Genomic DNA, 12,429 nt, shown 5'->3' with positions numbered 1-12,429 from the left:
CGCTTTGGATATCATTTACAGTCCAAATTTCCTGACACAAAGTCATCGTATAAATAAAGAAAAAACACGGTTTTCGATTCACTTGTGACTACCGTAATTTGCGTTAAATGGCAAGGCGTTTTACTCGTTACTCGAATATTTCATGCCCTTCTCGTTATCAATCTCTATTCTCGGTAGATGTTGTCATAATAGAGCAGCAGAATATGTCGACTCAATTATATCGTTATTAGATTACTCGGAGAAATACAAAAACAAAATTTGAAACAGGAAGTGTTGAATGAAACGAAAGCATCGATGGTTCCCGGTAACGGACATGATAAAATCCGGAAATCGTATTTTTGTTAAATAAAAAAAATCGGGGCGGGACGATTTCAGAGGGGCGGGCGGGGATGAAAATCTAGCAATTAATTTTAATTGGCCTAATATGCAGAATCTAACTGTATGTAAATTTTTAATTGTCCCGTTTTCAAATTGGTTTACATTAAGGTCCAAAGGGTCCAAAATTGAACTTAGTTTGATTTTAACAAAAATTGAATCCTTGGGGTTCTTTGATATGCTGAATCTAAAAATGTACTTAAATTTTTGATTGTTGGTCCAAATCAGGGTCCAATAACAATTGCGCAATAGCAAGAAATATCTAATTGCAAAATATTGTGCAATAACAAGAAATTTTCAATTGGAGTTATCTTTCTTTGTCCAGAATAGTAGTTGAATCAACTTAAATCATTGTTTTATATTATATACAATGTATATTCACTTTTACTACCAACTGATATATTAAAATAATCTTTACCATTCAGTGATAACAAGCACTTTTTTACATTTTAATATTTTATGATGTATTTAAATGAGTTGTTATTGTTGCAAACTCCATTAGAAATTTGAATTGAGATCAGTTTTTGAATAAGGGAAAGGGGGATGTGAAAAAAAAGTTGGGGGGGGGGGGGGGGGGGGGTTCAATTTTCTCATTTCAGATTTCATAAATAAAAAGAAAATTTCTTCAAACATTTTTTTGGGAGGATTGAGGTGGTACCTAACACTACAGGGAGATAACTCTGTAAAGTCAGCTAAATGTTTTAATTACGTTGTGTTGTAAAAGGAATATTAAGCTTCTCAATGATCAAAATTGGTGTTTGTCAAACTGCTTTATAACCAGTGTAATTTTTCTGACAAATTTGTTGGTTCAAAATTTTTGAAATTTTTATATTTTCATTAAAGGGTCAAAGTAAATACTTTGACAAAATTTTATGAAAATTAAACGAGTCAAATAAATTTTAGTGAAAGTGTTGGGTACCACCTTAATATTCAACAACTAGTCCGGCCGATCGGTGAAAAAATTGCTCAAATAATGAGGAAAGCACCAAATTTTGTATGATGGTACTATTGTGTGTACTGAGCCATATAAGCTATGGACCCACCCTCAGAATTAAATATGGCGGCTTATTTCAAGATGGCCGCCACACATTCTAAAATATTTCCCAGTATTGCACAAACCACAGTGGATTTGATGCTGGAAGCACAAAATTCAGCATATTTGAATGACTTGGTGTACTTATCAAGATTTTGTTTTGATCTATCCTTGAAATTCAAAATGGCCGCCTTGAAAAACAAGCAAATATTTATCATTGACAATTGCCCTGAATTTAAGCATTTTTATTAAAGTATTATCTATAGTGTCATTTAGTCTCTGTTTCAGTTCTGTTGTTTTTTATTTTGCCTGGCTTGTCGTTTCATATACAAAGTAGTAGCTTTTATAAAACGCTGCAGTAGTAGCTTTAATTAAAATCTGCAATCTTTTTTGTCTTGGGTTACATATAAAAGCTGTGATTGGAGATTTATCTGCCCTGAGATATTATTCATTGCCTATCTTATTTCTTGAGTCGCAATATTTTGCAATTTGAGATATTATACTGTGATTTGAGAATTGTATCAGTGAAATGGAAGGAATTGAGGACAACAAGAACAAGAACATTGAAATGGCAGAAACTGAATTATTTGGGGAAATGGAGAAACCCACAGCTGAAGACACTTTAAAAGAGGACAACTCAGAAATTGTTTTTCAACAATTGTACAAAGAATTTTTAGCAGATACAAGTAGGAAATCTAATGCTCAAAGAGCAGCTGAGATGTACCGCTATATAAAACAGAGCGAAGCACAAATTGATGAAATATGTGTTGGTCTCATAACGATGCAAACTGATCAGAACGAGGCAATGCATATTGATAATGTACAAATGAGAGCAATATCTCAGTAACTTCAACAATCTGTAGATAGGATAGACCCCATGGTTCGTTGCAAGCGCTTGGCGGAATTTACGGTCAGACCAATGAGAAATTCAATGTTGTGGTGAGACAGGTGGACAATCTGACAAAAATGAGGAAGGAGACACAGTTCAATTTAAAAGTTCATTTGGACTGAAGGAAACTTTCCAACAAATGGCATCTATTGTGAGTAAATTAGTGGACAAGCGAAATAAAGAAGTTAAAATTCCTACAATGAACATAGCATCAAAGCCAACATTTGACCTTAGCCAGTACAATGCAAGAACACCAAAGGTACACAATAAACTCTCTGATTTGGGTCTTTCCCAAATTAATTCGTACGAACCATCAACCACACTAACTCTGATGAAGGCATATTTGGTGTCTTCACCTAAAGTCGGAAGTCCTATGTCAGGGCCAGTTCAAATTATTCAACAACAACCTCCATTTAAGGACATACTAGACCTCTAGTACTGATCAAGAATGTCATCAAATGGCCTAGGTGTCTTCTTACGTACACTTACCACCTACTATGAGTCAATCATATTTGGTTCAGAACAGCGCACCATTACAGAAACAATTAGCTGCATCTGGATCCTATCAAGTTTCTCAAATGCTGACTGCCGTGCATACTAACAGTACCATCCCTGTCGAGTCAATAGCATATACTCCTCCTTCCACATGTATGACTCCAATTATGACAACCTTGTCAGCTTCTAAAGCTCCAACAGACACAACAGCAAGCCGACTCCACTGACCGATCCAGGAAAAAGGCAGGGGAAACCAAAAGAGCGTAGCAACAGTTTTTTTCAGACTCCTCTCTGGAGAGAGAATATACCCGATGGCAAGAATATTCTTGTGTCAGGGACCGGAGCCCAAAACATGCAAATATTCAATGGAAGAAGATCCGTGACTTGAGAGGCGTTCATTTACCAAATTGAACGGACTGCCAAAAGACGACAATGGGAAAAAAAGAAAAAAAAGATTTGTAGGCCCCTACAATGCCTGGCCGATGTTGCCTTGGAGTACGCTTACAAGGTACGCACAGATGATGATTCCAAGTCCTTAAGAAAAGCATTGAAGCAACGCTTCAGAAAGAAAGACGGAGACCAGATTTGAACCCAAGCATTCCTCCGAGGAAGTAAAGACAAAGATTCTGCAAGACATGTAATAGAGAGTAACCCAGACACGATCAACAAGGCGTTGAAACAAATGAAAACATCAAAAGCCAACCAGATGGCAATATATGGATCAAAAAGTGCCCATAGGCAAGTCTTCTTTGATGATGGCACAGTGTCACCCAGCGATAAAGGGAATATGAGCAGTCCTTTGGAAAATGAGATGCGTTACCTCACTCAAATTGTCACAAAACTAGCTGGTTTTATGGTTTCAACTAATCTGCGTTACCATTGATTGGCCGATCAATATAACGTTGGGCCTTCTGACCAATATAATCGTGGAAGATCACTTGATCAATATACACGTGGAAGATCCTCTGAGCAATAGATCTCCAGATAGAAATACAGGAAGTTTAATGCCTATACACCAGCAACACCCCCACCAAGCCAGAATTCATATAGTCCCTAAGTACAACGATCAGCATCTCCACGGACTCCAGAAATCCCGGTTATTTTGGACAAAGGTCACTTTCACCAGGAAACAGAGCAAATCAAACTGTTACTCCAACAACGGGGGTCTTTAAACAGCAACGGGTCGGGCTAGTATGCTAACGCTCGACTACAAAGTATATTATTCATGAAACATCACCTCATGACAAAACACAGGCCCACGATATTGTCATCAGTTGGAAAAAGTCTAGCAGTACGAGGTACTATATACGACAAGAATGTGAGCATGATTAAGGACACTGCTTCAATGATAACATTTAGTAAATGAGAAATTAATTCCAGCAGATAATGAAGATTCGGAGACCGTAACGCTACGTAGTTTGGGTGAGCAGCTGGTTACTGGGAAGATTACAAAGAACACCTCTCTTGACTTTGATAGAGTAAATATACGATAGGATGTGTGCAAAGCGCAGTTATAATAGACAATGTTATACTTGGGCTAGATATTTTGGCCACACTGGGCGCAGTGATAAATCAGAATATTCCCACACTTATCATCATCAACAAAGTGATAATTGCGGCATTTTTTTTAATAGTGGAGACGAGATTTCAACTCAGCAAGTTTACATAAAACGAACCATCACAGCTCCGCCTAACTCTAGAAAGACTGTTACCATTAAAATTATTGAAAATGCTGACCAGGAGTTCATATTAGAACCATGATCGATGACTTATTGCGTATTGGTTTCGCACGTAGTTGGAAAAGAAAATAGTTGTCCCTTAACCATTTCTAACGATGGCAATCATCACATCCGCCTGAAGAAAGGTACACCTATTGGTTACATAGAATAAATTTGCGATATAGTCTTAATAAGAGATGAAAACGCAATAAGTGACTTTAGACCTGGCATTAAAGAGACATATCCAAGGTTCTGATAAGTTACCTAATATGCCACCAGATTCCACCGACCTATGTCAACGTTCAATCGATTTCATTCCAACCATTAAAACAGACAGCAATTTAAGAACAATTAAAATAACATGTAACATATTAATTAACATTTTAATTTTCACTATTTGTTTTTATGTATTTGCAGCCATATTTGAAAATGTATGCGTTCTGAAAATAACCTAACTATTTTATTTTATATTTCAAATTTAATTGATAACAAATTCAAGAACATGAAGACCATTTTTAAAGAATCATTACTATAATTTCCAAAATTATTTAGAATATCTTGAGGATAATCTTGATATTTATAACGTTTTTCCGCCATCTTCAAAATGGCAGCCATATTGGATTTTTCTAAGTGGGTCCATAGCTGAAATCAAAGGGAATACAACCAAGAACTACTGTGCAAAGTTTCATGCTTTCCTCATCAAGTGAGCAATTCTGCTCTATTTCTGCACCAATCAGCCGGACTAAACATAGTGAATTGCTCAAAGGCAAAAAAACAAATTTTAAGTTTATCAGACCACATTCATTCTGTGTCAGAAACCTATGCTGTGTCAACTATTTAATCACAATCCAAATTTAGAGCTGAACCAAGCTTGAATGTTGTGTCCATACTTGCTCCAACCATTCAGGGTTCAACCTCTGCGGATGTATAAAGCTGCGCTGTGTGGAGCATCGGTTATTGATATGTGACAACCTCACCCTCTGAGAAGTTTGATTTTTTTGCACTAAATGACCACACCTTCCCACTGGGATGAAAAAGGTTTAAAGTTTTCATTTTTTAGTAGAAGTCAGTAAGACCTTCAATTTGATATATCAAATGACCCTGTTTGGCCAAGTGCCAAAAAATTATATAAATGGAACTTATGAAACTTACAAAGTCAATGTAAAACATGAAAATTTAAAATTGATTTTTTTGTGTTTTTTCATTGAATGTTTTTGGTAATAAGTCAAAATATTACCATGTTAAACTCTTCAATTTGTGAAAAATTTGAAAGGTGAAAAGCTCTTTGTTGATTCAGAAATGAATGCCTCAGCTTGCAAAATTTTAAACATTATCTCTTAAGGATGTACTTGGGTGAGGTTTTGGAATTTATGTCAAATGTTCGGACTCCTTGGTGTTTTTCCATACAACACAATGTAAAATATTTTGCCCCATTACACCCATTTATTTTTTCATATAAGATTAAATACCTCATGAAAGGTCATTTACTAAAATTTTAGAAGATTCTTAATTTTCTTTCTTTTGTTTTGAGACCCAATAATACCAATGCAAATATAAGGTAAAAGTCTGAGTCAGTCTTTTCCCGCCCGAAAAGGAGGTCCATGACATATCAGTATCTTTAGGTTATTTTTATCCTTAATTGATGCTCTACCAGCTTAAAGTATAAATTTTAACTTCTTAATTTATTAATTTTCACCTAACCTCACCTAAGTACATCCTTAAATGACAACAGATATCTCAAATCTGTTAAAAAAGAAAAATGAACTGCAGTGAAAGGACAACATTGTAAAAAAAATTGGGACACTTCCAAGGTATATCAAGGTCACAATGAATAATCAAATATATGATGCAATATCAAACTTGAGAACCAGAAGTCGTAGAGACATAGGATTACCACCTTTCAACTCAGGACCACTAGACCTTTCACATGTCATAAGGTCAAGCTCATAGTACCCTTTGAAGGTCATGGTAAATTTCATTATGTGTTTGACATTGACCTAAAATTAAAGGTAATAAAATACTGATAAATTAATGCAATTTATAGTAGGTTGATATCTGTTACCTTTTCAAAGAAAAACATAAAAACTATACTTTTAAAGAATTATCACGTAGCTTTTGAACGGATGGTCAGCCAGTTTTCGGTTTAAAATGTAGAGCTCCTTCAGTGGAACATTTTATACACTGTATGTATGCAGGCAGGAATTCCTTATCATTTTCATAATATGCAAGCTTCTAATTCTAGCATACATTTTTTTTTTGCACTTGGTGACCTTTGACCTTGGGAGCAAATTGAAGGTGACATGAACTTAGGAATATTTATGTAGGGCTGTAGGCTCCCAGTCTCTAGGACTTCTGGTTCTCAAATTACAATTTTTCAAAAATTGTTTATATTTTCTCAAGGGAAATTACTTCTTATATAAATGGTTAATTACACAATTATTGTATATGTTTATTAACATTAGCATCTGTTCCTGTACCTGTTGCAGTTTTTAGATCATTTCTGTCTCGAATGGTTTTAAAGAAAAATGCAAATAAAAGAAATTGCTTTAAGGTAACATTACTCTCAAAAGGGAAGATGCAATCCTTCACAGTCCATATTTGATCTTGATAACTTCAACAAAAACGGGAGAGGGCATGCCAAAAAATTGTTGGAAGAAAAAAAATGACTATATATTGAAATCACATTTCTTTTGTAGGATAAAGCAACAGATATTCAGAAACACAGCGAAGAAGTCAATGACATGAGAATAGAAAATTGTCAACTTAAAAATCAGCTCATGACATTAGAGGAAGAGAAAAATGTAAAACTTGCAAGCTTTTATACTTTAGCTCATCTAACAAGGCAATTATAGGCTTAAAAGCTTTTGCTATCACTTTGCACTGAAAATGAAATATGGGGAGCAAACATGTTTAGAATGACATGATCTATATACCTAATATTTCCACTAAAATAATCAGACTTTATTATAGTATTTTTTAAGTGTTTAGGTGCCTGTAAATTTAAAAATTAAAAAGATAGAAATTGTAAACAGCCAAAATTATTAGCAATACAAGAGCTACAAAAGTACCAAAACATTGAAAAAGGTAATTGTCTTTTTATAGCAGAAATTGCCCTTAAACTATATTTTGTTTATAATTTAAGTATTTTTCCTATTATTTTCATATATTGCACCTATTTTGAGTTTTTTCACCAATGTTTTTTTTTTATGATCCAGACAAAAGTTACCATTCTGTGTTTATTTTTATTCACTAAATGTTTCCACCAATTTAATTTTGAATCTATACTGAATCATATAAAAAATGCATTTGAACAGACCTCCAAGCGATCCATGATTCTGTAATGAGGAGTACCCAAATTGCATTCATGCTAAAATTCACATTCTTAAAATTGAATTACGGATGATTTTGTTTAATTTCTTTAAATATATAGAAAAATTTGACATTTATCTATGCTTACTATACATTTCTTAAGAAACGGATTCTTTTAACATTTTATTTGCTTATTGTCGAGCCTTCGACTTTAGTCGAAAAAGCGAGACTAAGCGATCCTACATTCCGTCGTCGTCGGCGTCGTCGGCGGCGGCGGCGTCCACAAATATTCACTCTGTGGTTAAAGTTTTTGAAATTTTAATAACTTTCTTAAACTATACTGAATTTCTACCAAACTTGAAAAGAAGCTTGTTTATGATCATAAGAAAGTGTCCAGAAGTAAATTTTGTAAAAATAAAATTCCATTTTTTTGGTAGTTTACTTATAAATGGACTTAGTTTTTCTGCGAGGAAACATTACATTCACTCTGTGGTTAAAGTTTTTAAAATTTTAATAACTTTCATAAACTATCCTTGATTTGTACCAAACTTGGACAGAAGCTTGTTTATGATCTTAAGATAGTATCAAGAAGAAAATTTTGTAAAAATAAATTTCCACTTTTCCGTATTTTACTTATAAATGGACTTAGTTTTTCTGCGAGGAAACATTACATTCACTCTGTGGTTAAAGTTTTTAAAATTTTAATAACTTTCATAAACTATCCTTGATTTGTACCAAACTTGGACAGAAGCTTGTTTATGATCATAAGATAGTATCAAGAAGAAAATTTTGTAAAAATAAATTTCCACTTTTCCGTATTTTACTTATAAATGGACTTAGTTTTTTTGCCAGAAACAAAACATTCACTCTGTGGTTTAAGTTTTAAAAATTTTTATAATGTTCTTAAACCATCCTGGATTTTTACCAAACTTAGACAAAAGCTTGTTTCTGATCATAAGATATTATTCAGAAGTATTATTTGTGAAAAAAAAATTCACTTTTTCCGTATTTTACTTATAAATGGACTTAGTTTTTCTTTCAGTTAACATTACATACAGTCTGCAGTTAAAGTTTATAAAACATTTATTAGATTCATAAACTATCCTTGATTTTTTTACCAAACTTGGAAGCTTCTTTCAATCAAAAGACAGTATCGAGAGGGAAATTTTTATTGATGTTTTTCCTCATTTTTGTTGAGTCTGCAATTAACAGCAAAAGTAGGCGAGACACTGGGTTCCGTGGAACCCTTACGAATTTTTTTTTAATGATGACCTTTTTGTGGACATTGCATGGCGACGTTTCCGTACACTTTGCCTTTTTCCACTGAAATTTCATCTGTGGATGTATATACCGTGAATGTTTTATGCATATTAAAACATATTTACTTCAAGTTATGTTGAAAGATGTGCATAATGTCAAATAATTAAAATATAAATTGTTTAGTCTCTATGAAAACATTCAAGATTTCCATTGCTACTTTTGACATATAGGTGCAATTTGGGTACTCTGTGCAATTTGGGTACCGTGACGTTAGACAGTAGCTGTTTTCATATTTGCTACTTGTTGGAATGAAAGTTGAGATACATTTTGTACATTTGAAGAAGAGGATGGAGAGGATAAAAATGACGGAATAGTTTATTCTTTCAGCATTATGAAAGAGTTCAACTTAATGCACTTAAATTTGATTTTGAAATGTAAATGGTCCTTGATTTGATATATTCTGCAGAGTGTTATTATACCCCCACTTTAAAATAGTAGGGGTATACTGTTTTACCTCTGTCTGTCCATCCTTCTCTCAGTCAGTCATTCAGTCTGTCCATTCATGAATAAATTGGTCTCATTTTTCTCAAGATCTACAATACAAAGATTTCTGAAATTTGGTTTCAGGGTTTATATAAGTCAGCTATACTGTGTGTTCATTTCCAGATTCATCAACGAACGACTTCCTGTTTACAGAAATATTTCGGCGTGGGTTTCATCAGTGAGCAGTAGCTCACAGTTTCACTTGTTTTTCATAAAAAATCTTATGCATGCACATATTTCATTTGTTTATAATTTGTTCAAATGTTGAACATAAATAATGCTTTGGATATAACATTGTACTGTTACAATTTAACCTGATTAGTTATTCAGAATTTTGTAAATCATTTTATGTTTTTAGCTAAAAACTGATTGATTGTAAACATTCAAAACTAATTACAATCTTTGTAGATGATATTAGATAACTATGCCAAATGTATACAAACAATCACAGAACTAGAACATCATCTAAATGAAGATCAGTTAAAGAAACAGAATGAACATCTGACAAAGGAGGCAGAAAAACTGCAAAGGGAGATAAAAAATCTTCAGAATGACAATGAGAAACTAGTATCATCTGTAAGTCATGTAAGAAGCTTTTTTTTTATACCTAATATATATATGCAAATAACAATTTTCTAATTATTCTTCCTAAATTTTCTTGGCTCAGACGAACGTCCAAGAATCCTAGACATAGGGTTGCTTATCTGCTTTTAAGGACATTAACTATCTGTATAAAGCTTCACAATTTTTTAATGTAATAAAAACATTAGAAGTGACTTTTCTTTTGAAAACTGATAGAGAGAAGTGGTTAAACCTAAAAGAGTTTTGCTAGTTCGCTCAGGTCACCACAATGTTTGGGTTTTACATTAATATAAAGGTCCATATGATTCATATCTATTTAATTCTTTTAATGCCCCTGCTGTAGCGGAGGGGGCATTAAGTTTTACCCTTGTCCGTCTGTACGTACGTACATACGTCCCAAAGTTGGTTTCCGTTCTCTAACTTTAGTTTGTCTCAACCAACGAAATGTTTTGAAACTGATACACAATGCCTCTTACCACTAAATACAGATCAAGTTTGAATTTTGGTGGTGTCACTTTTACCATTCTAGAGTTATGCCTCTTTACAAATGGAAAAATTGCTAAATTTTTCGTTTCCGTTCTCTAACTTAAGTTTGCCTCAACCAAATGTCATGATATTTATACACAATGCTTATTTCCACAATTTACAGATCAAGTTTAAACTTTGGTGCTGTCACTTTTACTGTTTTTGAGTCATGCTCTTTACAAATGGAAAAATTGCAAAATTTTCATTTTTTTCCCTCAAAATATCAATCAAGTAATTTTTGAAATTGGAGTAATCTTCCTTTGTCTTTGATTATAGTTTAATCAACTACAATCAATGCTTTATACAATGCAATGTTTAACTTTGCCTTCCACTGATAAATTAAAGCAATTTTTACCCTCCATTTCTAAAAATATTTTAAAGTCTTCTTTGCAAATTTGAGTTATCTTTCTTCGTCCATAATGATAGTTGAATCAAGTGAGCTTTTCTCATCACTTGGCGTCCGTCGTCCGTCGTCGTCGTTAACTTTTACAAAAATCTTCTCCTGAAACTACTGGGCCAAACAAATTAAACCAAACTTGGCCACAATCATCATTTGGGTATCTAGTTTAAAAAATGTGTCCGGTGACCCCGCCAACCATCCAAGATGGCCGCCATGGCTAAAAATAGAACATAAGGGTAAAATGCAGTTTTTGGCCTATAACTCAAAAACCAAAGCATTTAGAGCAAATCTGACGTGGGGGTAGAATTGTTAAACAGGTGAAGATATATCTGCCCTGATATTTTCAGATGAATCGGATAACCTGTTGTTGGGTTGCTGCATCTGAATTAGTAATTTTAAGGAAATTTTGCTGTTTTTGGTTATTATCTTGAATATTATTATAGATAGAGATAAACAGTAAACAGCAATAATGTTCAGCAAAGTAAGATTTACAAATAAGTCAACATGACTGAAATGGTCAGTTGACTCCTTTAGGAGTTATTGCCCTTTATAGTCAATTTTTAACCATTTTTCGTAAATCTTAGTAATATTTTACAAAAATCTTCTCCTCTGAAACTACTGGGCCAAATTAATCCAAACTTGGCCACAATCATCTTTTGGGTTAGTAGTTTGAAAAATGTGTCCGGTGACCCGGCCATCAAACCAAGATGGCCGCCATGGCTAAAAATAGAACATGGGGTAAAATGCAGTTGGTTTGTAACTCAAAACCCAAAGCATTTAGAGCAAATCTGACAAGGGTTAAACATTTTTATCAGTTCAAGATCTATCTGCCCTGAAATTTTCAGATGAATCGGACAACCCGTTGTTGGGTTGCTGGCCCTGAATTAGTAATTTTAAGGAAATTTTGCTCTTTTTGGTTATTATCTTGAATATTATTATAGATTATAGAGATAAACTATAAACAGCAATAATGTTCAGCAAAGTAAGATTTACAAATAAGTCAACATGACTGAAATGGTCAGTTGACCCCTGTAGGAGTTATCGCCCTTTATAGTCAATTTTTAACCATTTTTCGTAAATCTTAGTAATCTTTTACAAAAATCTTCTCCTCTGAAACTACTGGGCCAAATTAATCCAAACTTGGCCACAATCATCTTTTGGGTTAGTAGTTTGAAAAATGTGTCCGGTGACCCAGCCATCCAACCAAGGTGGCCGCCATGGCTAAAAATAGGACATGGGGTAAAATGCAGTTTTTGGCTTATAACTCAAAACCCAAAGCATTTAGAGCAAATCTGACATG

The 12,429-nt window shown here is 33.8% G+C and overlaps 1 protein-coding gene across 3 annotated transcripts in view; it reads left to right on the top strand.

Annotated features, from left to right (window-relative positions):
* Window positions 1-12,429, top strand: part of LOC143044716 (uncharacterized) — a 51,413-nt gene that overhangs the window by 24,475 nt on the left and 14,509 nt on the right. For 2 of the 3 annotated variants that reach the window (XM_076216802.1, XM_076216803.1), the window contains 2 exons: window positions 7,207-7,311; window positions 10,031-10,207. In XM_076216802.1, the coding sequence (XP_076072917.1) occupies window positions 7,207-7,311; window positions 10,031-10,207 (282 nt within the window). The remainder of the gene's footprint in view (window positions 1-7,206; window positions 7,312-10,030; window positions 10,208-12,429) is intronic. The other variant, XM_076216804.1, reaches the window with a different exon arrangement.

The sequence above is a fragment of the Mytilus galloprovincialis genome, chromosome 9 (assembly GCF_965363235.1).
Source record: "Mytilus galloprovincialis chromosome 9, xbMytGall1.hap1.1, whole genome shotgun sequence".
Taxonomy (NCBI): domain Eukaryota; kingdom Metazoa; phylum Mollusca; class Bivalvia; order Mytilida; family Mytilidae; genus Mytilus; species Mytilus galloprovincialis.
The sequence above is the reverse complement of the archived record's forward strand: the minus strand, read 5'-3'. Positions and strand labels throughout refer to the sequence as shown.